Below are 27,700 nucleotides of genomic sequence, written 5' to 3'. Positions count from 1 at the left end.
CAGCAACAGTCCCTTAAGGGTACATACATGGAGGACCAGGAGTTGGAGTGTCAAGAAATTAGAGTTATTTTGGTGCCTGCTGGCCGTTGGGTTAATCCTGATCTTTATCTATGACAAGAGTCACCTGCAAACAGCCAAGCCTGTGAAAAACACACATGCTTGTGAAATTCCAGTAAGCTCCGATGAACGCCCCCTGAAGACGATCGTACCTGTGAAAAACGCACAAGCTTTTGTTATTCCAGGAAGTTCTAATGACCGTCCCCTGAAGACGATCGTACCTGTGAAAAACACACGGGCTTTTGTTATTCCAGTAACTTCTAATGAACGTCCCCTGAAGACGATCATACCTGTGAAAAACGCACAGGCTTTTGTTATTCCAGTAAGTTCTAATGAACGTCCCCTGAAGACGATCGTACCTGTGAAAAACACACGGGCTTTTGTTATTCCAGTAACTTCTAATGAACGTCCCCTGAAGACGATCATACCTGTGAAAAACGCACAAGCTTTTGTTATTCCAGTAACTTCTAATGAACGTCCCCTGAAGACGATCATACCTGTGAAAAACGCACAAGCTTTTGTTATTCCAGGAAGTTCTAATGACCGTCCCCTGAAGACGATCATACCTGTGGAAAACGCACAGGCTTTTGTTATTTCGGCATATTTTGATGACAGATTTCCTCCCCCTGTTGTCCGGATTATTGGAATTGTGGACCGGCAGCAGTCTAATCAGAGTCTCTACTGCCATCTACGCTTCCACAATGAAACCATCTCTGTTGAAGCAGAGGTCGACATTCATTTAGATCACTTTGGGTTTCGTTACGGCACAGCCGACCTCAAGTGCAAATGTCCAGGGATAACCTTGAACTCGTCTGTATCAGTGACGACGTCACTTCAGAATAACGCATCAGCCCCCCACTTGAGCATTCGGAATATCAAGAAGGGAAACCCTTCCCATTTCACCTATGAGTTTGCTGTGTGCATTTCCGTCATGTTTAGGAATTACAGCAACGTCTTGCAGTTCATACAAACCATTGAGATGCACAGGCTGCTCGGGGTACAAAAGGTGTTCATATACAAAACCAGCAGCAGCCGAGAGTTAGACAAAGTGCTGGGGCACTATATTAAAGAGGGCATTGTGGAGGTCATTCCTTGGCAAATCACTTCATTCATTGATGTGTCCCATTCTTGGAAGCCCAAGGCCGGCGGTGAGATTCATTACAACGGGCAGATCGCTGCTTTAAACGACTGCGTCTATCGAAACATGTACACCAGCCGGTACGTGGCACTCACGGACCTCGATGAAATCATAATTCCACGCAAGCATTCAAACTGGGGGGACCTCATGAAGTTTCTCAAAAAGCAGTACCCATACAAGGAGGGGTTTCTTTTCGATGAGCACCACTTCTCTAACAGTGTTGACGGCGATAGATTTGCTTACAAGGAATGGAACAACGTCCCGGGGGTAAATATTTTACGCCACATCTACAGTGAGCCTGTGAACAGAAAAAGCAATGCTAGGAAGATGATTTTGAATCCAAGGACTGTGGTTCAGACCTCTGTCCACCACTGTTTGAAGTGTATTGATCGGAAATTGTTCGTTACCTTGTCCAGCGACATCGCCTGGTTGCACCACTATCGGTACGCATATAAGACTCATCTGGGAAGTAACAAATTGATTAAAGACACGACATTGTGGAATTACTCGGATCAGCTCATCAAGAACGTGAATTCTGTTCTGCAAGCAACGCACATCTTGCAAGCTACACAATAACTTCTGATTGAATACAGAAGGGAACAGAATATCTACCCATTAAGTACCAAATATTGTTTTCTTAAATTAACACAAGCTGTAGGCTATTTATGTAATTTGATACATTATAAAAATCTGTATTTCTTCACAAGAAATACATTTAAATTCTGCTGCAGTAAAGTTAGACAGAGAAGTCCCAGAAAGATGACAGAAGAGTCTGTGCTGCTGGCGAGTGGGACAGAACAACTCTCCCCACGCGGCTCTCTTTCTGCGCTAAATAAATAACATTCATTTCTCTTTGAGAAATCACAACACGAGCTCTACTGATGTAATGATACATTCAAATCAATTAAAAAAAAAGAAGTTCAGTCTTTTAGAAGTGTAAAATGACAGGCATATTTACAACATATGTATTCCCAGCGTCCAAGTTTAAGGAAGCTAGCCGTAATCAGAACAGTGAAACTGCATGCTGGCTATGAAGCTCAATACCAAGAAAACACCAAGAATTGTCATTTTTATGCTTCAGGTTCTTGTTTTATATCGAGGTGTCATGAACGCATCTGAAGGGCTGTACATCTGCACAACTAACAGCAACATTTAGACTTCACTTTTGCGGTTTACAAAATTAGAGCAAGTTGTCATAACAATATAGTTAGAGAACATTAAAATAGCAGGTAGATGCCAGTTACAATGTAACATGTCCTCAAATGAGAACAATGGCACTTAATGGGTTAAGAAGGCAATTTAAAAACACAAGCTCCATACAGTGCACTGAGAATGTGCTCGTGTGGAACAGTTGGTCTGAAAAGGCTATAAAACACTGGTAAATAAGATACCCCCATAAAAGTAAAGATAATGGTCAGTTGTCTAAATTTCTTTTGCTTGAAAAATGCTCAAATTGCAGCATTTAGCTTTGGCCAGTAGGTGTCAGTAATAGCACCATGGAATTGCATTAGTAGTATGGTGAACAGAAGAAGAAAAAAAAGACGCACGCCAAAGCAAAATGATGCAGCAAATCAAAATAAAAAGTGCAACATTTATTTTCAGAAACATTAATAAATATGTTGTACCAGAAGTGGGCCACTGTCTCATTCTTCTAGAAGCGCAACACTTGTGCAGAGCACGTTCCGAGTGAGAAATCTAGAATGTCAATCTGCTTGAACCATTGGTCAAGGACCACGTGTACGATGACGATTGGACTCAATTTTAACAATTTTAACCAGGTCCCTTGTTCAAATCCCACCTCAGCCACTGACTCATTGTGTGACCCTGAGCAAGTCACTTAACCTCCTTGTGCTCTGTCTTTCGGGTGAGACGTTGTTGTAAGTGACTCTGCAGCTGATGCATAGTTCACACACCCTAGTCTCTGTAAGTCGCCTTGGATAAAGACGTCTGCTAAATAAACAAATAATAATAATAATAGATTTAATTGATTAATTAGTTGACCAATTAAGTAAGTTTAATGACTACGACAATTGTAAGCTCGTAGAACTCCAAATACTCCATGTAATCCTTGTGTTTGCAGAATTCTGGAGTTCCAGCCGTTGTTTGTCTTACCGTTGTTTTTTATTTTATTTTATTGTTGAACTGTGGTTGATTGTATACTGCTTCGTTTAACAGTTTTATTTTGTGTGTTTTTTTTTTTTTATTTTCTTTTACTAGTGCACGCTCGTATGGTGCCTAGATCACGGACTTAACATCACGATTGGACAGATTCTCGTTGAATACCTTTTATCAGAGCTATCGAAGATTGCTTTACTCTGGTTGTTGGAACTGTGTTCCTCCGACTGTTATCAAATCGGGATAAACTGAGTGTGTGTCCACTTTATCATTTATTATGGTTTAAAGCATTGTATTGGGGTTTGCTTTGGTTTTTGTGTTTTGTTGTTTTTCTTTACACGTTCACTTTGTTCCTGGTGTGTGTGTATTATTATTATTTTTTTCTATTTTGAAGTTTACCTGGTTGGTGTGTGGTCAGAGGGAGGTTCTATTAGAGCTACAGTTTACATTATCAGCACATCTGATGAGCATAAACATATATCTTTGTTAGCTAGTAAAGAAGATTCTGGCTGCTGCCTCATTCAATTCTTGTGTCACTTGATAATAAAAACTCTTTAACTGCACTGCTGTCTGTTATCCTTCATTTATTTGAGGGGGACCTGAAGGTTTTATTATCTTTGCAACTTCTAAGCAGAGGTTACATTTATTTTATCACCGTATATCAACAAGTTAAAACATTAAAGAAAACACAAACACTCATGATTATAGTACTTAGATCAACGTTAGTCAGAAACCTCAAGGAAGTACTATTTAGCAGCAAACAGCTTCCATACAAGTGATCCAAATACAACAAGGATGATGTCAATTCAAGCATTTCAAACCTTCACATTAGCAGCCGAATAGTTAACAGCAAATGGCGATTTCCATTGCAGCACTCCAACCAGAAATAAAGCACTTATTTAAATAGTGCTTTTAATTCTAAAAAAAAAAAAAAAAAAAAAACACTTTCACAGAAACAATCCAAATCATAACTTCAAAAAGCAAATAATGACTTTCATCAAAATGGTACATGAATAAAAGCACCATGTAGCTATAAATGCAACACTTCAAAACAACAACAAGCAGTGAACTACAGACAAAATACCACAACACAGAGCACCGTGGATCCTTAAATACTGCCTTGCATACAAACACTGCAATGAACACTACCTCATTCATATAAATCAGGTTAAAATGCCCGAATAGAAATCTGGGATTCCATTAAAAAAAAAAAAAAAACACTAGATATATTTATTATGGAAAAGAAACCAATACACAACCAAATAAAAAGACGGTACCTCACAGGAGAACTGACGCTACACAGTCTTAAAACAAGGGAGGTATTTCACCATGACAGTGTCAAAATATCAAAACTTTAAAAAAATTAAGAATTAGCACTGCAGTTACTATGGAAACTCACAGCGATGTCGGTGTATTTTAAAAGGGACAGTGTCAAAATATCCTCAGGCAAAATGTTTTAATTTCATTATATATATATATATAATTTCATTATATATATATATATATATATATATATATATATATATATATATATATATATATATATATATATATATATATATATATATCTAAACACATACACACACAACTCTGTGGGGTTTGAGAAGTTGGGAAACGTATAATGGTACAGTTCCTGAAGGGGATATGGGCTTGCTTACTGTGAACGCACCCGGAAATCCTGCATTTCAGAAAATAAATTATACAGTGTGTGCAGTGAGCCTGCAGGGGGCAGCACATCCATCTGGAAAAAGCTCATCTTAAATGCACCACAATGAGCCTCATGTGATTTAAACAAAACAAAACAAAAACGTATTGTAAACTACAAACATAACTGAAAATACCATTCAGAATGGTTCTATTTACTTAAATATTTAGCGAAATGTTAAGTCTTGTTAAGAGATTTAATATTTAGTTAAATATTTAGCTAAATGTTAAATCTTGTAACTAGATGTATAAATTATATCTGAATGTACACATTAAAAATATATATTTTTTATTTTCACAACATTTATAAATCTGGGGGGAAAAAATACAAGATTTAAGTTAAATCTGGAAAAAAAAATATTAAAGCGTTGCGACTGGTCTTAAAGGCGTTTAAAATGCTTCAGAGAGGTGCGTGGCGGTTGCTCTAGTATTCAAGGACATTACAGAGAAAATCAAGTTCCTGGAACCACTCGCACTTAACATTTGTCATTTGAGTTTCCTTGGAGACAGAAGAACTTGGCAGTGAAGTCTGAAAAACATACCTGAAAGCGACCTGGAACAAAGATAAGCATCTAATGAAAATTAAGCGACATACCTTTCATGCAAACCATTGCTACCTGGCACTGTATTATCATAACTTCATATAAACACACACCCACCCACCGCTTGCACTGGCACAAGGATTATGTGCTCTTAAAGGAGTGCATGTTTGAAAAGCTCCTTTGTTCGTGCCAGGTGTACTGCACTAATCCCTATTTGCATACCTGTGCTGATTACCATGGTATCCTGAAATAGAGAGAGGAATCTTGTCTAGAAGACCCCATTCATAGGAACCCGTTGCCGTCTCCCAGCATAGATACTATGTGTTTAAAACCAGTTAATTTTCTGAGCAAAGCAGAAATGTTCTAGAAACAGCAGTATGTGCGGTCTGGCACAGAGAGCGATTTTATTTATTTAGTAGACGCCTTTATCCAAGGCGATTTACAGAGACTAGGGTGTGTGAACTATGCATCAGCTGCAGAGTCACTTACAACTTCGTCTCACCCGAAAGACGGAGCACAAGGAGGTTAAGTGACTTGCTCAGGATCACACAATGAGTCAGTAACTGAGGTGGGATTTGAACTGGGGACCTCCTGGTTACAAGCCTGTTTCTTTAACCACTGGACAACACAGCCTCCTCATCTTGTTCTGAACCCGTGCACTGGCTGTGCATATGAAACCAAACCACTGGAACTGAAAAGATTGGGAAATTGTCAAAAATAGACGAATTAGGGATTGCCTAATTTAATTGATGACTTTAATAAGCCACGCATGCAATTAATTGAAAATCGTAAGAGAAAAGGAACACATAGCCACAAATGGTGAATTGCATAAGATTAAAGCACAAAGTGGTCTAACATTTTCACACGTGAATGCCTATTGTTTCTGTGTCACTGATTACTGACCGAAAATTGAAATTCTCACACAGGTTTCTCATGCAGGCAGGTATATAAAGGATATAAATGTCACATCTTTGCACATGACTGTAGAGAGGATGGAGGATGGGTCGAAGTGGGTGATGCAAAAAAATGTACCTTGTGTTTCATGAAGTAATATTGCCGTAGTTATGATCGCATCTTTTGATATTACAGTGTTTATTTTTACGGGGGTGGGAATTTAATAAGTAATATGGACAATGCGGTCAGTGTGCATTTCCCTTATTCCAGCTCTGGATGCAAGTACAGTGCTGACATGTCATTTCCTAAAATTATATTAAGCGAGGTTTGGGGTAAATATATATTTTTAAAAAGGCAGTGTATATTTTAGCACTACTACAACAAGACCATGTACGGAATTAAAATGAATGGACTAAATAATAGCTGAAAGGATGCAAAATTGGTACCTTTTGTAAGGTTGACCTTGAGCAAGTGGAAGTTTATAAATATCTGGGTATTTGGCTAGACAGTGCACTTCCTTTTAAACCACACAATCGAAAGTTCGAGCTAGACTCGGCTTTCTTTACCGAAATAAATCATGCTTCAAGTACTTACTAGTACAGATGTGTGTACTCCCCATGTTAGATTATGGAGATGTCATTTATAAAGATGCTTCTAATGCTGCCCTTAGGAAGCTTGATGCTTTATATCACTCTGCAATAAGATTTGTCACGGGTGCTCCCTACCGCTCTCATCACTGTGATCTGTACACTTTGGTATGCTGGCCCTCACTTCAAACACGTCGGCTATGTCATTGGTACAGACTCATTTATAAAACCCTAATCGGGAAATCACCTCTCTGTTTAAGTGAATTGTTGACTATATCGGTCTCCTATTATAACCTTTGATTCAGCAATTTGATTGGTTTAATTGTCTCTCGTGTTTTTACTGCTGTTGGGCGAAACTCATTCCAATATGCAGCTGCTCACGATTGGAATGAGTTCCAATCAAGGCTTAAACTCCCTGGTTTTATCTCAGAGGGTGCTTTCTTTTCTAGACTTGAAGCTCTTTTCCCTGTTTCATGTGCTTGTCAGGGAAGACACTGATTTTATTAGGGTTTTTCTTTTAATTATTATTATTGATTTCATATTGCTGTAATGTCTCTAACTGTCTATGTACTGTTTGTTGTATTTATGTTTCCTCTTGGCCAGGTTGGCATTTTAAATGAGAACTTGTTCTCAATGTCTTTACCTGGTTAAATAAAGGTTTGAATTGAATTGTGTGTGCGTGTGTCTGTATCTGCCGAGGGCCTCCGGACGTTTCCAAGATCGTCCACGTCCGAGTGCCATTACAGGGTCAGCTACCAAAAGAAGCCCTGATCAGAGACACCAAGCTGTGGGAATACGCTGACGAGGTGATTAAAAAAACCAACGAGGTCATAAAACGGGTAATAGAAAGCGAATCCTAACCACCAGTAATCCTGTACATAACCCTTCAAACACCGCTCCAAACAAAGCCACTGCAAAATATGCAAAGATTATAAAGCTGCATGGATAAATACAAAATAACCAAACTGAAAGCTCAGATCGGATCCATTCATATTTTTCCACGTGGCGTGATTGAGCCATTAATATTGAATCATTTTACTAATTGATTCAATAATTTTTTTTGCTGTGTTATTTTCATTGCACTGTAAAAAGTTGAACTTTGTCATGACAGCAATGCACTTATGATTTAGTGAAGCCACGAAGAAACATGTGTATTTATTTTTTAGACAAACTAATTGTGGTTTTGAGCAAGAAAACTGTTTTATAAAACTGAAATTGGTTTGTGGAAAATCATCTGCACCCAATCATATGCACGTTGAAAAATAAAATGCAAAGAAACCATTAATAAGCTCTTAGCCTGTTACACACTCGCACTCAATGACTGTACTTTCATGTTGGTTTGTTTTTTCAACGCTGCCATCTGCTGGTTAATTTAAAAAAAACACTTTTATTGTATTTTATTTTAATCTCCTGCTTGTCTCGTCTTTTAGTCATTTTTAGTGTGATGCAAAGTCATCTTACGGTTTGAAAAATGACTCGCTTCTGATTTCAGATTCTGAGCTTCGATTGTTGAGAGGGCAAGTCAAATGAGAAAGAGGTGGGGTTTTCCCTGTGACATCACCAAAAGTGTCACGGTGATTTCTTTCCAAATGTTTGGTAAGGATTTCTTTATAAGGGCTCTCTCTCTCTCTCTCTCTCTCTCTCTCTCTCTCTCTCTCTCTCTCTCTCTCTCTCTCTCTCTCTCTCTCTCTAAAAGTACAAGATTTAAGTTAAATCTGGGAAAAAAAATATAACGGCACCCCATACCGTACCCCCCCCCCCCCCCCCCCCCTTAACTTTTAAACTAATAGATTTCTGCTCCAGATAATAATACAGTAATTCAGAGTAATTCAGCGCACCTTCGTTGTTTCTTGCGAGTTCTTTAACTGAAGTGAATGTGTTTGACCTCTTTATCTGAATGTCCAGCCCCACAGGCGCTTGTCCAAGCCGTACACATTTAAAAAAATATTTATTTATTTACATAACATTTACAAATCTGGGGAAAAAATACAAGATTTAATTTAAATCTGGGAAAAAATATTAAGACTTTTTTTTTTTTTTTTTACACCTGGCACCCCATACCCCATATATATAGTAACAAGAAAATAAAAAAATACTTTTTCCACAGGTACGATCGTCTTCAGGGGACGGTCATCAGAACGTCCTTGAAGTTTAGGAGCACTTGTGTTATTTTCTGTTTGCCGGGTACTGTTGTTATTGATATAGACCTGGATTAACCCAACGGCCAGCAGGCACCCAAAGAACACGAATTTCTTAATGTTCCAACTCCTGGTCCTCCATTCATGTACCCTTAAGGGACTGTTGCTGTCCTTCATATTGCAGCTTCTGTTCAATATCTAAAAAAAATGAAAGAAAAGTAATTAAAATAACCACGCTTGTAAAAACATATTTCTATTCATGTTAATAGTTCAGAGTACATGTTTAATCACCAGACAGTTGTTAAACGTTTGGAATTCTGCCCATTTATTTCATATCTATTTCATATCCAGACATTCAGTCTTTTCCACATAATAAAATGGTGGACATATATAATATTTAACACACATATATATATATATATATATATATATATATATATATATATATATATATATATATATATATATATATATATGACAAAAATGTGCATGTATATATTTTTTTTTTACTTTTTATCTATAGCCTAGAAATTGAAATGAATTACCATTGTACCACTGCTGTACTGTCTCTGTGCCCCTATGTAATTTAAGTAATCATTGTAATAATAATAATAATAATAATAATAACAGACAGATACCCCCGGAGATCGCTGCACTGAAACATGAGAAGAATATCTATTTTGGTCCGGGGGGGGTGGTAGCATGAGGAGTGGTCAGGTAATGAAGCCATTCAAATCTACAGCGGCCAGAGATCATGACGAGAAATGGTGTAAAAATATTAAACGCCTATAACAGAAAAAGGAGATGCTTGTAAGAGAAGCAAACTAAGTGGGCCAGGTGTGCGTCGGCATTTGTAAACTTGGATCAAAAAGACGCACATAATGATCTCTGTCTCGTCTGTACTAGTTTGGCAAAAAGCTGTTACAGTTTATAACAGGTAGCGTCTTGCACAGAAAGGTCTTCCAACGCCACTGCCTTACGAAGACTGCACTGCATATAAACTGCTGTCAGAAACACTTTTCAGCGAAACTCTGAAACCAGCGCTACCGTTTGTGCGCAAAATGTGTGGTGATAGCACTGACCAAAGGGTCACGAGTCAACGTATATACAATCGTTGTGTAAATGTTGAAGTACAGGCGATATTGGCAGAAATATCTGAGCGCTGTAATGCACCGTGTGCAGCCATATTCAGTTTGGAAAATAAACAAAAGAAGTATCCAATAGAGAAAATGGTCATGTGCATTGGCGAGGTCACTATTGCGTAAGACTGTGCTCGCCCACCCCTGCATACGATAGCCTACGTGTTATTTACATTGAAGTCCTGTAACTGCTCTGTCCCGGTGGTCCTTGTGGTGTGACAGCGACACCTATAGGACACTTATACAAATGACATATGCTAGTGGGAAGCAGATATGAGTTTTGGGGGTAGGAAGTACATTTAGAAAGTGTGGGAGATATAGAAAGCACTGTAGCAACGAGAGAGCAAAATAATGCACGTTTAAAACACTTCCTCGAATCCGAAGTACATTACAGTCCAAACGTTTTGTAACACCCTACAGAATTAACACATTTTGCGTCATGAATTTCAATGAAACCTGCTGAACAACGTTACGTTAATAACATATTGTATTACACACCGCTGTGTACTTTTCCATACGCTTCACGAAAAAAAGTAACAACGACCTGAAAGGTGTGACATTTTGAAATCTAACATGAAATACCGTACTGCTTTTATGGCTTCCGGTCGAGTTTTGCGACGTCATTGTGTATTTGTTTGATTACCTGGTGTTAAATAAAATATCTAAATGATGTTCATACTGTAAAGTTTGACGGAAGTGTTGCTTTTATGAAGCACACTCCCTTCTTTTTAACCTCGCCTCTGTAGGCATAGAATACTAATAACGGAAATACTGCTGTGTCCCAAACAGTGCAGCAAAATGCACAGAATAAACTACATGCTGTGGAGTTTTCCCCGTCTCCCTCCAAGATTCGCCATTTCTCCTGCGATGAAATCGGGGACCATTTCTTCAGTCTGCGTATATTTGTGCTTCAGCTCGGGTCTTTTGATTGAGCCCGTCTTGTGCAGAAGATTTAACCCCTACTTACCGAACCACACCCAGTGTTTCCTGCTTGCTGCTGTAAGAACAGGGTCTATATGTGAAACCCTTAAAAAAATCACTGAAGTAAACACCCCAACACTGCTGAATTGATTCCGTTTATTTCCATGCTTCTAGGTGGAGAACAATCAAACTGGCAAGGCTACATCTCAAATAAATAAATACAAATAATGCAACGTCATGTGGAGATGAGTTAGGTATCCCACTATGAATGCATGGCCGTGCGTATAAAAACGTTTAAATTCTTCCATCTGAACATCCCGAATTGCAACTGCAACCCCTTCTACAGGGGTGATTTTGAACATAAACACTATTTACTGCAACACTTGCAGCAACCTTTTCTGCAGTAGTGTGCTGAGAATAATAACTGTTGATGCCTCGGTTCAGCTCTGGCGTTTTTTTTTCTTATGTTCTACCGCACTTTACTTTATCTAAACGTTTGGCAGGCAGACAGAGGGTATAGGTCTAAAAAAAGAATGGCAAAGGATACACCTTCGATAGGGAAGCTTTGTTTCATAAACAACTGAACTGCAACATATACATCTTTGGTTGCTGAAACTTTGACCAATGACCCAGAAAAGGGGTTATGATGTAACTTCATTCAAGGGTTCTTTTGTCTACACCTGTAGTTTTCCCTTAAAAATGCGATTGAGAATTTTGTTCAAATTGTGGACGGTTACTACAATGTAACTGTATGTGTCATTATAGCAGAATTGGGCTCTGTTGAAATGACGTTTGTCATTTCTGGGCGAGATGGGTTGGAAAAATGAATCACATCGAGGAAGGTGGATCAAGCATTTCTTTTTATATTGAAATATAGTGTAAAAATAAAGACACTCAGAAAAGCAAGTGGAGCAGAAATGAGCGTCCATGTCACAGAATTGAAGTTAGGGAAGAGAAACACAGACAGCAAGTGAATACATTCAAAGGGAATATAATAATAATAATAATAATAATAATAATAATTCTGCCTGAAATTATATATGTGTGTAGAGAGAGAGAGAGAGAGAGAGAGAGAGTGAGAGAGATTTGGCATTTAAAAACCCTAAATTAATTAAACATAATTATTGTTCTGAAAGAAAACACAACTTTATGAATGTATCATTTCGCCTTCTCATTTAGGGTAACTTGAAAACAACAGCAGCTGAATTATCTGTAGTTTATAGACAACATCGACATGTTAAAAACCCAGAACTAGACTCAAAGGAATCCGATTCGGGCAACGTTTTGCTACAGTTTGCTTCCTAGCAATAAATAATAATAATAATAATAATAATAATAATAATAATAATAGCATTGCTTAAGGGCTCCTACTTGCATTGCTAGTTTGAAATTAACAGTTTAGCAGAAAGGGTAAATGTGCAAACTTTACACTGGAGCAAAACGTTTAGTTCAGACATCATCATTAATAATAACAGTAAAAACAAGAAGAATCATCTAATGATTATTCTGTAATTTCTTAGCTGTGTTAGTTGAGGACAGTTGTGCCTTATAGTATAGTACGAAACACTAAGAAAACTAGGCAACATTTCAATACCGCCACGTCTTAGCAATCAGATACTTGAGCAACGATGTCCGATTAGATTATATACATGCAGGGCGGACCCAAAGTCGCGCTACAGAACAATCAATGTCAGAGGCCACCGATCAGCCAGCTTTCTGGTGTGTTGTGTGCACTGACCACCACAACTCGGGCAGTTGATGCCAAAAATAAGGTGCCAGATTCTCTGCTGACAATCCTGTGAAACTCACTAGTCCAATGCAAGAGGGGACCTGTTATTATTATTATTATTATTATTATTATCATCAGAAGATGTGGCGTTTTGACAAGTTACAAAGCTCCTAAGAAAGGCTATTGTTTACTGGTACATTCATCATTTTTCTAAAAGAAATTTTTCATCAGATTCTAAAAGAAAAAAAGGGGAAGAGCTCTCATTCGAATAAAGAGATGCTAACAAAAATTAATTAAAATGAGAAAGCTGTTTAGTGCAGTTCCTTAAAAAAAAAAAAAGCTCCATGATTTTCAATGTTCTCCACTGAAACAGTGAAATAAAAATTGACGATAAATACAAAAAATAAAGAATGTCTTTGAGCATGCCGGCTTGCATTTATTTTTTCGTATTATTATTATTAGTAGTAGTAGTAGTATTTAAAAAGCAGGGCGTGTGATGGTGCTACGTGTGCACTGGATGGCAGATTCTTCAGGTGCCAACCTTTGGTTCATGCAATGCTGGTCGGACTTCATGGGCATGGATTTAAAATAAGCAGTGCCAGTTACATGAGGCTCCTTCTCTTCGGCTTCACTCGTTCTCCTTCCATAACACCAAGTGAATGCTATGATCCGGCATGCTGGTGGCAAACACCAAGCCAGCGTCGTTGCTGCCGTCAAGTCCGTTAAGCCACCCTGTGACCCCTGGGAGAAAGCTGGAGCCCCTTTTAGATTTCCTGTACGCGGGCAAAGGCCAGCGCCCTGTTATTTGTTCGGTCCGTAGGTCCATTATGTACAGATAGTGGTTGTCAAACAGCAGGGCGAACACTTCTCCAAGACTTAGCAAGGACAGGTTTGCAGAGTCTTGTGTTTTGATGACCCTGCAAAACAAAATAATTCTATTCAACTTGTTTCAAGTCCATATTGCAGAGATTTAACTATGCCCGTTTGCAGGGATTACATAACACAAACCACTGTTTCCTTGTACTACATCAAAGCTCATATAAAAGTTAAATAAGTCTAATTATGAGATGAATATAACTCTAGTCCTCTAAAGTCAAATTAAGAGTTTTGAGCCAACTGGCTTTCCTAAATAAAAATACAAATGAAAAAAAACAGAATTGCACGAAGCTTATTCTGGCTTGTGTATCAAGCCCTGGATTACAGGGTAGGTAACGCAACACTTGGGTGTTTCTGAATGATGCAGTACTTTCCTAATGAAAAGGACCCAACACTCAGCTCCACAGCAAGAATTAACTGATCTAAGCGGATGTAAAGGGCTAGCGACCTAATCGTGGTTACGTTCAGGGATGGAAATCAGACTCCTACTGCATAGCAGTTTGAGCCTTACAAGAACACTTCCAGGTTTTACATTGAATTAGCATAGCCACTGTGCATTGGTGTGGCTAATGTATCTCCTCGTAAGACCTGGAACACATTTCAATCTATGAATGCTGATCAGAAAGTAGTGGGGTTACACTCCGACAGGTATATGCATACTGCTAGGTACAGATACAGTACATACGTGTGGAAGTTTATCCATTAAGACAGAGGAGTAGCATTCAACACTAAAATGTAGCTACTACTGCGCTCTCAGACTTTCCCTCAATCGTTATCATCTTGTCCGATTAATTGAACTATGCCACAGAAGTCCAAATTGCAAGGAAAATGTAGAGAATTGTTGTTTTTTGTTTTTTTTTGACAACGAAGTTATGGTATGAATAAAAGTAACAATACTGGACAATGAAAAACTATTTCACAGCTTTGGTAGCTCAATGTAAAAAGAGTTTCTAAGCCATGTCACTGGTCTCCCTTTTAAAAAGGTAGTGCGTCGAATGACAGCAACGTCTAACTGGACAGAGCAGAAGATTTACGTCAATAAGGTTCTGTATCAGTGGCCCAGTGGGTTCGTTATTTATTTTACAAAGTACCAGAAGAAATGGGACATTGCTTATGAATCTGGACAAGATCATACAAATTATTATTCTAATTGTATTTAGATTAAGATGTTTAAAACTCTTACCGTTCAGCTATATGCGACCACGTCAACAACGTTCCTTGTGCTGGTTTACTATCACAGAAACAGATGCAATTAGTACACAGCAGTGAGTACAGCACAATGTACTGTGACGTCACAGCTATTGAAATACACAGAGAGGGGGGACCCTTTCAAAGCATGCCCAGATGAATGGTTTAGCGAGCTAACTGTTAACACCGGGGTAATTCATTATTAAAAAGTAAACTTTTTGTGAGCAGATCACAAAGCAAGTGCTTGCATGAAATCAAGACTGTACAGAACCTCATAATGCCCGAGTTCCGGTACTTGATTTAAGCAGAAAAAGACGAAGCTAGTTTATAAATGCCCTGGTGTCAAGACTGTGGTATTGCATACAATGATGGTGTTTTAACATTGCTGATAAACCACTTAAACTCTGCAAACTACAGTACTCTTTCTTCACCTGCAGCTGTGTCCCACACACACATATACACATATATATATACATATATATATATATATATATATATATATATATATATATATATATATATATATATATATTATTGCACAAGCAGACTTTGATTCCATAAAAGCAATAGGAAAAACAAACACGTCACTGCCAACAAAATGGCAAGTTATACCTAAGAATGTCATAACTGGCAAAGTCCCACTGGTACAACCCGAGATCGGAGCTGCACACGATGTATCTGCCGTCGAACTGGAGCCTGGGCTGCAGGCACACGCTGCGGTCCTCAGACACCGACAGGGTCTTCAAGCACTTGCAGTTCACTTCTCTTCCTATTGGCCAGATCTAAAAGACAAAACAACGCTGGCTGGGAACAAAAACCAAGCATCCTCCGGGGCACAGTGCAATGTGAGGGTCATCGAGGACAGGTCATATTCAAGAGTGTTTGTGCTCTCTCGTGTGTGCCAGCCTTAAACGAGCGCTGCTGGTGGGGAGCGTATTCACTTATTCACTGGACCGGTATATCTTGCTAGTACTGGGAACACAAATGTGAACACATTATTTAAACATTCATCATATGTGAGTGGTAAATATGAATCCAATAGATTTTTTTTTATCAATAAGCTTCACACTTAGGCTCCCTTTAAGCCATATTCATAAAGCATTAACATATCAAGAAATGCATAGGTCTGCAATACAATAGACATCATTCTGAAGGACTTTCTAATGCAGTACCTGTACTTAGTTTATTATTGGGAGTTTTCATTGTGCTGTACTCCAGCTAGCTCAACACTGACCTCTGGTGGATGTATTGTGTAACTACAGAGAGTAACGTGCACCTACAAAGACTTCATACAAAAGCAGCAAACGATACAGTTACATAGTTACCTTGATTTCATATTTATCAGCACTCAGTAAAATATAGTCCCCGGGACTATGCATCACTGATTCCACCTCACTCTTTTGTAAAACCACCTAAATTGAAAAGAAGAAAACCATTAACTTTAGTAATGCAATATACTAAAGTGGTTAGGGTTCTGGACTCTTGACCAGAAGGTTGTGGGTTCAATCCCCAGTGGGGGACACTGCTGTTGTACCCTTGAGCAAGGTACTTTACCTAGATTGCTCCAGTAAAAACCCAACTGTATAAATGGGTAATTGTATGTAAAAATAATGTGATATCTGTATAATGTGAAATAATGTGATATCTTGTAACAATTGTAAGTCGCCCTGGATAAGGGCGTCTGCTAAGAAATAAATAATAATAATAATAATAATAATAATAATAATAATAATAATAATAATACTGTATGCAAAACACCATACGATCCAAACACTTAGTGTGTGAGGAAGGAAAGGTGAATCCGAAGGTAAAGCAGAAACACTTTTAATATAGCTACGTGTGCGATTGATTCTTGAGTCTCACATCTCTGATAAAGCAGGTGGAGAGGTTTTTTTTTTTATACTACAACATTAATGTGCATGACACTACATGTGAAAGAATAAATAACCTCACATTGCATGCATCCTGCTGTGTAAACACCACAGTGCGTGTCTTTGATAACGGTTAATCATTCAGGGATGGAGTCTAATGGTTTAACACTTGGCAAACATTAACCTATTAAACATTTCTTATTTCTTATCTGGATGTTCGGCTGAACAGCCCCACAGAACCGGCAAACAGGGATGGCAATAAGACTCCCCTTGCAGAGCAGTTTGATCCATTCCTGGTTTTCCTACAAGTTTAATCAGACACACCTGAGCTTGTTACTCATACACTGCAGCTGATCAAGCTCGTAGCAAAACCTGGAATGGGTGAAACTGCTATGGAATAGGAGTCTGACTTCCATCCCTGCAAGATGCATGCTCAAGAGACGCAGGCGACACAGTAAAGTGCTGCTGTATTTCTCTCAGTAAAGCTGCTGTTTCAGTTCCTGTACCTTTGTCACCCATTCGGTGTGTCCAGTCAGGGTGTTGAGGCACGCCCCCGCAGACAAGGACCAGACCTTCACTGTAAAATCTGCAGAGCCGCTGACCAAGGTATCCAGCTCGTCATTGTAATCTACACTAAAGACTGCACACACACACAGACAAAAAGAGATCAATTCATTTTACACAAAAAAATAATACATACATAATCAGAAGTTCTGAGCACGGATTTATTTATTTTTATTTTGAATAGTGACCGACTGGATTGTCCACTGAAATAAACACTGCCATCTAGTGGAGCACATTAATGATTATTGCTGGGGGGGATATTCATAATAATTTCCCCAGAGCGATCACATGCACTTTAAAATTCATAATGATCATGCAGAACAGCAATGTAGAATATGAAATCCATATAAACTATGCAATGCAAATACGAATCTGACTTACATTGCCCGAGCGGCTGAGCGCGGCTGTCTGGTCAGGTTTTGCATCTCATCCTCGATGTAAAAGTAAGTAGCCGGGAGGGGATTCATATTGTGTTTCCTATCACACTTGTGGGGCTAAAGCACCGACACTCCTCTGCAGTAAGCAGCCTGTCTATACCACACCGATGGAAAGCAGGCTTCCACTGCACACTGCACTATGCTTTACCTTATGATGCGCGACTAATTAAGTGACACTCGGAAGGGTTCAAACTGCTCTGCAGAAGGAGTCTGGCATCGCTGCGCGTCTCACTTTATTAGCAGTCCTACCCGCGCCAGTGTGTCCCCGGAATTGCTGGATTTTGGCCCCCGTGCTCCATTCCCAGCAGGCGATGGTGTTGTCGAAGGATCCAGTCACTAGCTTCTGTTCATCAAACTTCACTGCAGCACAAGTGTGCGTCTGAATGCCATAGATACACTGCCCAGTGCAAACATCCCACAGTTTCGCTGACAAGTCATCGGAGCCTGTTAAAATAATCACAACAACACTAACAATAATAATAATACAGAACTCATCTGCCAGCTTAAATACCAACCATCTCCTCAAAGCTGTTCGCTGTTACTCACATGGACAGGAGCGATTTTGAAACTTGTCTAAATTGCTGCCACTTCAGGAAGGACTAACATTTAAAGCATCAAAAACCGTAGAAAAAAAAAAGAAAAAAAAATTGCATTTACGATCCGAAAAACATGCACCCGTTTTTTGTCGTGTTCCAATGTCATACTTTTCATTAAAGCTAAAGCATTAGCATCAAATTTAATAATTGAATTCAATGACGGCTAACCCTAGGATTAAATTAATACGATGCTGTCGCTATCCTTACAGCGCCTTTTTTGTTTGTTTGTTTTTTAAATCTGCTTCTAAACCCAAAACTAAAAGAGAACCCTGCAATTATTTACAGCCAACAAAGCCAGAAACATCTGCACCACAGCTTTGGCGTTCGTGCTGGGTGCTTTTTAACAGCAAGGGCGTCGGCACCACCACTGAAAAACGTAACGCTTGGGCGTGGAGAGCGGCGCCCTACCTGTGCACAGCAGCCCATCCTTGTAGTAGAGTGCATACACCCTGGCGCTGTGCCCAATTAAAGAGGAGGTCTCGAAGGCTTCTCGCTCCTCCAGCTGCCTCATCCTCAGCTTGGCCTTCATGTAAACCTTCTTCCAGTGCATGGCGTCCTGAAGGGAGTCGTCGACCTGCCAGCCGAGCGCTTTGCAGGCTCCCTGCCATACCTCCGTGCAGGCGCCGATGACCTTGTTCCAGCGCTTGCACACCAGGCAGCAGGTGAGCAAGGTCTTGGGGTCGAGCCACCTGAGCAGGTAGAAGGTGAGCTCCAGGGGGAGGAGGCGGAGGAAGTCCCTCTTGAGCAGAGTCTCCAGGTTGTTGGACAGGTGTCGGAGCTGCACCGCCCCGCTCAGGCTGATCAGGTGATCCAGGGTCTCATTCTTCTGGGGCTCCGTCAAGGTGAGAAAGGAAGTGGAAACAGATTGGAGCCATGCTTCAAAGCGCTTTCTCTCCATGAGGTCATGGGAGCGTTTACCTTGGCAACGTAAAAAATAAATAAATAAATAAATAAATATATTATATATATATATATATATATATATATATATATATATATATATATATATATATATATATATATAGCTTCTTTTTTTCAGATGTTATTGCAACCACAATCCTATTGTTTTTTTTGTGCACTGGGTAAGATAAATAAGGAAATGTTTATATGTAAAATAATGTAATTTCTTTCCAAACTCCACCAGTCAAATTACACTTTATATAATTCTTCTGCATGTTTAAAAAAAATCTAAACATCTAACACACTCACACATAAAATTAACTCATTAATGAAACATGAGTGTAAAACACATCAATATCCAGCGTCTACATACAGGTGTAGAAAACAAATCTAGTCCCTCTACAGCTGAAATGATATTATATATTATACACACACACTCAAAACGCTACCAAAATGTAATTAACCACATCTGTAGAAAATGGTTAGCTCGGTGTGTACGCTACCGTGAATGATAATACATGTGTAGCATTCGTAACGTACTGTTAATCAGAACAAAATTATCATATCTTCCTGAACTTACCATTTCCCGTAGAAGCCGGTCTGCAGAGAACAGCAACCGCCCTAAATATGATTTTACATGGGGTGCGTTCAAGACTCAACTTTTCAACGAACTTGTATTTAAAGAAAACACTGTGAAGTTAAAATATCCTGCTGCGGTAAGGTTTGTTTTACTGCATGTAAACTAAAATCGAATATGTTTTGAAACCACCAATTATTAAGCGCAAGGGTTAAAACATACATATATTAAACACATAAACTAAGTAAGATAGTTTTCTAAAGCCTGCATCTTGCCGTATAAATACAAAAATGAGAGAAAAAAAAAAAAAAACGGAGTTTTGTTCGGTTTCACCCGCCTACCCTACTCGGCCAGAGGCAAAAATCGAGCTCGGTGGGACTGAATCTGCGATGTCCCACCAAAGGCCTTCTTTAAAATGTCTGAAGTAATATCCTAAGGAGGGAAACTGTTACGCTGTTTTTATTATTATTATTATTATTATTATTATTTATTTTTATTTGCTGGTTACTATGACGCGGTCACCTCTCCTCTGAATCCGCCGCAGACGGTGACAGGAAGCGAGCAGAAGGAAGTCGGCAGGCAGGCATCGCGGAGCGGAGGGAGGCGGCGGGTTTGGTGCAATGGCACTGATGTGAATGTAGGATTCAGGGGGAAAAAATAACACATGTTCTGAAAACGGCAAAAAAAGTTGCTGTTTTTGCTGTACAAAATATAATAATTCAGTAGGCACCATTTATATAAACCGTTTGTGGTGAACAGAGTCTTGCACGTTTTTTTTTTTACCTCAATTTCTTTAGGTCTGTAAAAAGAAACGCTAATTTGTTTTAATTTGGTATTAAAACGAATTGCACAGGGGAATAAATATGTATAAAATAATTAAGAACATTTCACTTTCTTTCTTTCAGCCGTGAGGTTAAGAAACTCCCAGAAAGCAAGACTAGCTTTTCTATAGTTTGAACAGTGGCAAAAACGTCAAATTTGTTCGAGGTTCCAAATATGAAAAGTAAACATTAAAAACTATATATATATACACCGCATTTGGTTTCTCATGAAATATATTCTACAAAGTCCAAAACAACCACAGAGAAGGATCCCTTTGGAAAGGACTAAAACACTTGAAAAAACTACAACCTCCAGAATGCATTGCGTCCAGCTAGGTTTTGTTTATAGCATTTCCTCTGTGTGTTCAATTATTGATCTGTATATCTGGTGACGATCACACGATACATTCCCTGATTCATCAAGAGGAACTGAAGGTAAAACGAGGTTTTAGAGCAATGCAATTGTAAATAAAATAAACGCGAACATTGCTTCCCATTCAGTTTGGTTGTTTTGCATTTACCGTACGACTCGTACTACGAGCTGTACCGGTTTAGTGGTAAAAAAAAAAAAAAAAAAAAAAACAGAACAAGTGACCATCACGTGAAACGAGTGTAGTGTTTTTTTGTTTTTGTGTTTTTTCAGCTTGCTTGTGATTTTTTAAAACGCAGCTTTGCAACATTCCAGGCATATAAATGATTGTGTGTGTGCATATTTTGTGATCGTGCATTAATGTGATTGGACGAATACGGAATGCTGCGAACAGTGATATTATTGCATCTTTCATTAAAATATATATTTTTTTCTTAAATTTCTATTTCATTTTCCCCCCGGGTGTCCGCGGTTTATGTGTCCAGATGGACTCCTCCGAAGAGTCGAAGCCTCTGCTAGGTGCAGTGGACGGTTCGGTTAACCTCCTGGATGCACAAAACGATTCGGAAGAACAGAACTACCTCGAGTAAGCATTAAAAAAATGTTAGAACCTGTTTTTCTGAGGAACTACTGACGATGTCAGTGACAGCCCACAGTTCGGATTTACCATAGACTTCATTACTTAAAAGTTCAACTTGTTAAAAGGTAGCACGGGTGTTATTAATATAGTACATTAAAAACAATTACAGCAACATTTGCATAGAATAACAGGTGACGTGTTGTGTTTATTGACATGGTGTTGAAAAGGCTAAACCAGTGTCATTGCTTTTGCTTTGCGATGTTCACAAAACAGCTGCTGCAAAGCTTTCACGCAGTTTGAAGTTAATTGAGTCATTGTCACGTTCAATGGGTGTTAATGGGAGAACAGAAGCTGCCAGATGGAAACGAATGCTTGTTAAAATACAAATACAGCTCAAGGTTCATTTTGCACACACAGATTGCTACCTCTGTAGTTACCTTTTACATTGATTCCAGCCGGGGTATCATTTTGGTAAGAAGCCTCCTTAGCACAATTTTCTCAATAACCAAACTAATAGCTTGTTGGCTAAAGCCCTAAGCTATGGTTATCACTTGTCCTGTTCTGATAAAAAAATAAATAAAAAAAATTATATATATATTACAAAATAGCTATTTTATTCCAGATGTTATTGCAACCACAATCCTGTTGCTTCCCACTTTTTTTTTTTTTTTCAATACCATATAGTTTTTGTATTTCCCCCCTTTTTGTGTTTTACAGCAAGGTGCAGAATGGGAAGCTGTACCTGGCCACCTTTGCCGCTGTCCTGGGGCCTCTTAGTTTTGGGTTTGTCCTGGGATACAGCTCCCCAGCCATCCCTGACCTGCAGAGAATCAGCGACCCCAATCTGAGACTGGGGAACGAAGAGGCCTCCTGGTTTGGGGTGAGCATCGCAGTTCCCTAAAAGTCGCAAACATGAAAAGGGCTAAGCATGACTAACTTTCCTTCTTCTGTCCCCCAGTCTGTTGTCACTCTCGGGGCTGCCCTGGGAGGTGTAATCGGGGGCTGGTTGGTGGATAAGATCGGCCGAAAGCTGAGCTTGATGATGTGTTCCATCCCCTTCATCTTCGGCTTCACCATCATCATCTCTGCACAGAGCATCTGGATGCTGTATTTGGGGCGCGTGCTGACCGGACTGGCTAGTGGCGTGACCTCCCTGGTCGTGCCTGTAAGTGGTTGAGATCTTGAGAACCGCTCGGCCAATTGTGATCAAACCTCTGGAGTTTCTCAGCTGTGAAGGAACAGTCGGGCAGTCACAATGTCTGATACCGTTATTTTCACATCTCCTGATCACCTAGGCGTTTTTAATCAATGAATCGTACAAGTTAACACCTGCAGTCCATTTGTGAAATTGCAAAGCCACTTACTGGTTCTCCTGTCTGTCATCGTGCTGGTATTATAGAGCTTGATTTAATGTTAAGTTAAACCCCTGAAAAGCTCCTCTCTCCTCTGGATCTTGCAGCTGTATATTTCGGAGACGGCTCATACCCGGGTTCGAGGGACACTGGGGTCCTGTGTGCAGCTCATGGTGGTGACGGGCATAATGGGGGCGTACATAGCAGGTAACGGCGACATGTGGGTTCTCACTCCTTGGCGCGTGTCTTGGTTTCCTGTCCCCAGGTCTGGTTCAGTAGTGATGCTGGCTGGTTGGCAGTGCTGTGGGTTCTCACCCCTGGCGTGTGTCTTGGTTTCCTCTCCCCAGGTCTGGTTCTGGACTGGCGCTGGCTGGCGGTGGTCTGCTCCCTGCCCCCCGCTCTCATGCTGGTGCTCATGTGTTTCATGCCGGAGACCCCCAGGTACCTGCTGACACAGAACCGGCGCGCGGAGGCATGCGTGGCCCTGCGCTTCCTCAGGGGCCCCGAGGTGGACCACGAGTGGGAGTGCAGGCAGATTGAGGACAGCTCTGCGGAGCGGGTGAGGCTGGGGAGGTGCAAAAATCGCAGTTACGAAATGCACCCACAGGAGGCGCTCTTGAAATTCATAAAATCCCAGTCTGAGGTAGTGGAGAAATATATGTAAAAACACTCCAGTCCCATTCTCATGCAAGCTCAATGAAGGAGTTTATTCTTCAGCTCGACAAAAACAATTCAGCCCTGACAGGGTTAAAAAGAGCAGAGCTCGAGATCGTAAACCTGAGTCTTCTTTTATTCCATTCTTTGGACTATCTTTTTTTTTTAGGGAAGCAGACTCCAATTACAGGACCTGCAGAAGCCCGAGATCTACAAGCCCTTCATTATCGGGGTGCTCTTGATGTTTCTGCAGCAGATGACTGGAATCAATGCCATAATGTTTTACGCCCAGACGATCTTTGAAGAAGCAAACTTTAAGGTAGAATCGCTGAAAACCTGCCCAAAAAGTTTTTTGAACAGTGCCATTCAAAGAACAAAAATAAGTCTGGATCTTTTCAAAGCATTTACTCCAGTCTTTAATTAACACCAGTTAGTTTTACAAAACTAGCACCAAACAACTAAGTTACATATTTCAGGTCCTCTTCAGCGCTGTCTTTGTTTTTCGTTGTGTAACATCAAGGTGATGTGTGTCTCTCTCCTTTCCTTTCCTGTGCTTCTCTGCTTGCAGAACAGCAGTGTGGCTACAGTCATCGTAGCTGCCGTTCAGGTCTCCCTGACCGCAGTGGCAGCTCTGATCATGGACAGGGCTGGGAGGAAAGTCTTGCTTATCATATCAGGTGAGAATCTCTCTCCCTTCTTAAGTGTCACGCGCCGCCCGCGGGTTTATCTTTTTCTTTTGTCTTTTTGTTTTTTAACAACTGATATAAATGCTCATTAAAGTGATTAGATAATGCCGGAAATGTAACATGTTGTGCACAGCTGTTTTAAGTAGGTCTCCGCTTTCAAAGAAACAGAGATTCGGGCAGCTGTTTATTTGGTACCTGACTAGATTAAAACAACTTTGCACGCCTTACTGCCAGGAGGTCTACAGAATGGTTTCCTCGTGATCGCAGTGTGTGAAGTCCTGGGCGTTCTTTCATGTCTCTCTTCGCAGGGGTCACCATGGCGATCAGTACAGGGGTATTCGGAGTCTACTTTAAACTCACCGCTGCAGACCCCAGCAACTCCTCTATCCACGGTCTTTATCTCTTTACCACCCCAAGTCCTGGTGGCTCGACAGAGGGAGCCCTTGCCTGGCTTGCCCTGGGCAGTATGGGCATGTTTATAGCAGGTAAGAATCCCTGATAATGAAGGCAGACACAGGGCTGTGTGTTACAAGTGAGATCTCCATATGATGCAGTCTAATAATGTATGATGCAGTGGATACCCCACTCAAGGACATCCAGAAAGACCACCTGTGGGCTTGCATGAAGCAGCTCCTTTGTAATAACCTTGCCCTGTATGTAACATCGGTAACAGGGGGGCCAACCCTGGTCCTGGAGAGCCACAATCCTGCAGGTTTTCTGGGTATCTTTTAAATCAGCAATGGCTAAAGACCTGGAAGAAAATGTTAGTGTTGACCAATTAAGAGAATAATCAGTTGAGTGAAGTCGTCGAGAAGTCGGGTGGAATGAAAGCCAGAAGCCCCTTCGAGGCTCTTCAGCTCTGTGATTTGCCCCCCCCCCTGCTCTGTGATTTGCCCCCCCCCCCCCCTGCTCTGTGATTGCTCCTGTATTGTTTGGATGTGTGTGTGTGTGTGTGTGTGTGTTCAGAGGTGTGCAGGTCCTGTGTTTGCGCTCCTAGGTTTTGCACTGGGGTGGGGTCCCATCCCTTGGCTGGTGATGTCTGAGATCTTCCCAGCTAAATCTCGAGGCTTCGCCAGCGGGGCGTGTGTGCTGACCAACTGGGGCTCTGCCTTCATCATCACCAAGGAGTTTCATGATCTCCTGGTAAGCAGCCAATGCAACCGCAATGTGTTTAACGGGGGTGGAACTCCTATTGCATAGCGGTTTCACCCATTCCAGGTTTTACTACGAGCTTGATTAGCTACAGTGTATAGGTAACAGGCTCAGGTGTGTCTTATTAACCTATTTAGAACCGAATTCATTTCTTTTGAAAAAAATCACAACACACAAGCTGTATTTATGTAATTTGCTGCATTGCATTCAGACTTCACTTCTGCAGTTAACAAAACTAGATTAAGTTCTCATAACGATATAGTTAAAGAGAACATTAAAATAACAGGTAGGTGCCAGTTACAAATGCTCCAAAAAAATTACAAAGTAGCCTGTCCTCAAATGAGGACAAGGGCATTTAATGTGTTAAACTCCTAGCAAAACCAGGGAACGGATCCAGCTGCTATGCAACGGGAGTCTTGTTTCCATCCCTGATCTAATATACATGTGTGTGAGTTACGGGTAAGCAATAAGGCCCCCCCCCCCCCCCCACACGCACCAAGCGAAAATGCTCCAAAAACAAAAAAGGAAACAAAGTCCTCTTTCTGTGGGTTTCAGCAATTCAAGGTGTTGAGATCATTCCAGTAGACCCCCATGTATTCCACTGACTCCTAACCCCTGTGTTCCATTCATTTCCCTCTCTAGAATCTCCTTGCTAATTCCGGAACCTTCTGGCTGTTCTCTGGGTTCTGTGTTCTAAACGTCCTGTTCACCGTGTTCTTTGTTCCCGAAACGAAGGGGAAATCTCTGGAACAAATCGAGGAGCACTTCAGAGGTTCCTCCTAGCCCTGGGGTCGCACGCACAGGCCAGTGTTACTGACAGGACAATACGATCCTACCCCTGTGTACACAGCGAAGGAGATCTTTACCACAACTGCTGAACAGAGCGGGCAAAGTAATATCCTCTTCCTGGGCTAAAACTAACACTAATAATAATACGGTGATTGTATTAATTCACAAGCCAAAAAGGCATACCAGCTCCATAACTGCTTGGTCGATGGGATCTAGTCCTTTTTGTGCTGCGGATAACTCCGTGTACCAAGCATGGAGTAAGTCCACAGACTGAATGATTGGTTATGATGTGGTCACAGTGTGGGTAAAGGAGGTGGCTTGGGTCCAGTGGGCTGTCTGGGTCTTTGCATAGCCTCCACCGCTCAGGTCAAAAGCTGCTCTGCTCTGTCAATGCAAGACCGCCCTTCCAGTACTGGAAGGAGCTGCTACTCCTGAATTCAGAGATGAAGACTGTTGTAGTTTGTTTTTAAAACCTCGCCCATGCTTGCATATTGTAGCAGACAGATAAGAGGATCATGTTTGGCACAGGCTGCGATTCAGCTGTGCAGTGCACTGTATGTAAATGAAACTCCCCTCAGTGGATAAAGGCGTAACATTAATATCTGTGATTGTAACCGTCTTAAGGAAAATCAAACTGTAAGAATAATATATACTGTGATCTCTAAACCTTTTAATTAGCAAATAAACCAGCTTGTCATGGAAGAGCAGATGTTTGGGCGTGTGTGTTTTTTTTTGTGTTTGTTTTCACTATGGTTGTCCATCTCTGATTTTCCACTCCCATCTCCTCCTTGGTCTTCCAGTCCTTCACAAACACTGAAGTCACTTCTTATTCCCCTCCCTGTCCTCTGTTAACACGTTAAGGGTGACACCTGCCACACAAGCGTATAAACCATCCTAATTGACAGCCCTTAGTGCACCACAGCTCTGAAAAACAGCATCCCAGCCCCCCAGGGCATCCAGTATCAGTGAAATTGGCAGTGTGTGTTCACACCACTTCAGTGTGCAAACAGAGAGGAAGGTAGGAACTTCATTAGCGTTGCAGTTTTAACAGCCTCAGTCCTACAAGCACAGAGTATTCCCACATCTCGCTCTTATTTGTATTATTATCACTGTGAATTCCTTTCCGTTTCTGCCGCTGCAGAATGGAATGAACTAGCTTGAGGTGCCAATGCCTTTATTCCGGCCGTGTCCGCGTGGGAGGGGGAAGGTTTTTAAAGCTGTCATTCTGCACTCGCTCGCTTCTCAAACGATGGCCACTTTGCACAATGTGATGGAATTGAATTGGGGAAAAATGCAGGAGTGCATCACTTCCTGTCTTAAAAC

At 40.5% G+C, this 27,700-nt stretch overlaps 3 protein-coding genes across 4 annotated transcripts; 2 read left to right on the top strand and 1 right to left on the bottom strand.

Moving 5' to 3' along the window:
- Positions 1 to 251: 251 nt before the first annotated feature.
- LOC117396724 (beta-1,4-galactosyltransferase galt-1-like) lies at positions 252 to 7,993 on the top strand. Its single transcript, XM_059005211.1, has 3 exons — positions 252 to 257; positions 545 to 1,759; positions 7,757 to 7,993. Exons 1-3 carry the CDS (start codon positions 252 to 254, stop codon positions 7,895 to 7,897), a joined length of 1,362 nt encoding a protein of 453 aa, XP_058861194.1. The 3' UTR covers positions 7,898 to 7,993.
- Positions 7,994 to 12,077: 4,084 nt separating this feature from the next.
- On the bottom strand, positions 12,078 to 20,110 carry LOC117396834 (F-box/WD repeat-containing protein 2). Its single transcript, XM_033995078.3, has 8 exons — positions 19,977 to 20,110; positions 18,905 to 19,414; positions 18,150 to 18,344; positions 17,406 to 17,539; positions 16,354 to 16,440; positions 15,641 to 15,810; positions 15,024 to 15,071; positions 12,078 to 13,881 (listed from the first exon to the last, which is right to left on the bottom strand). Exons 2-8 carry the CDS (start codon positions 19,392 to 19,394, stop codon positions 13,593 to 13,595), a joined length of 1,413 nt encoding a protein of 470 aa, XP_033850969.1. The 5' UTR covers positions 19,395 to 19,414; positions 19,977 to 20,110; the 3' UTR covers positions 12,078 to 13,592.
- LOC117396833 (solute carrier family 2, facilitated glucose transporter member 8) lies at positions 19,996 to 27,087 on the top strand. Of its 2 annotated transcripts, none has more exons than XM_059005217.1 (11): positions 19,996 to 20,112; positions 21,650 to 21,750; positions 22,462 to 22,624; positions 22,703 to 22,909; positions 23,204 to 23,303; positions 23,444 to 23,655; positions 23,920 to 24,069; positions 24,319 to 24,427; positions 24,745 to 24,921; positions 25,434 to 25,579; positions 26,231 to 27,087. In XM_059005217.1, the coding sequence occupies exons 2-11, from the start codon at positions 21,650 to 21,652 to the stop codon at positions 26,369 to 26,371; spliced, it is 1,506 nt and encodes a 501-aa protein (XP_058861200.1). In that variant the 5' UTR covers positions 19,996 to 20,112; the 3' UTR covers positions 26,372 to 27,087. The 2 variants fall into 2 exon arrangements, with proteins under 2 accessions (XP_058861200.1, XP_058861201.1); XM_059005218.1 differs by lacking the exon at positions 19,996 to 20,112 and adding an exon at positions 21,120 to 21,229.
- Positions 27,088 to 27,700: the final 613 nt, after the last annotated feature.

The sequence above is a fragment of the Acipenser ruthenus genome, chromosome 31 (assembly GCF_902713425.1).
Source record: "Acipenser ruthenus chromosome 31, fAciRut3.2 maternal haplotype, whole genome shotgun sequence".
NCBI lineage: Eukaryota > Metazoa > Chordata > Actinopteri > Acipenseriformes > Acipenseridae > Acipenser > Acipenser ruthenus.
This window is presented reverse-complemented; position numbering and strand designations above follow the sequence as displayed.

Bases quoted from the DNA above. Each gene is read 5' to 3' on its own strand.
- LOC117396834 (XM_033995078.3), bottom strand. From the start codon at position 19,394: ATGGAGAGAAAGCGCTTTGAAGCATGGCTCCAATCTGTTTCCACTTCC. The intron at 15,811-16,353 runs GTAACTATGTAA...TTTGTCTTTTAG, and splicing joins CTGATAAATATGAAATCAAG to ATCTGGCCAATAGGAAGAGA. The intron at 13,882-15,023 runs GTAAGAGTTTTA...TTTGTTTTGCAG, and splicing joins TGGTCGCATATAGCTGAACG to GGTCATCAAAACACAAGACT.
- LOC117396833 (XM_059005217.1), top strand. From the start codon at position 21,650: ATGGACTCCTCCGAAGAGTCGAAGCCTCTGCTAGGTGCAGTGGACGGT. The intron at 22,625-22,702 runs GTGAGCATCGCA...TCTGTCCCCCAG, and splicing joins AAGAGGCCTCCTGGTTTGGG to TCTGTTGTCACTCTCGGGGC. The intron at 23,304-23,443 runs GTAACGGCGACA...TCCTCTCCCCAG, and splicing joins AATGGGGGCGTACATAGCAG to GTCTGGTTCTGGACTGGCGC.
- LOC117396724 (XM_059005211.1), top strand. The intron at 1,760-7,756 runs GCTACACAATAA...GACGTTTCCAAG, and splicing joins AAGCAACGCACATCTTGCAA to ATCGTCCACGTCCGAGTGCC.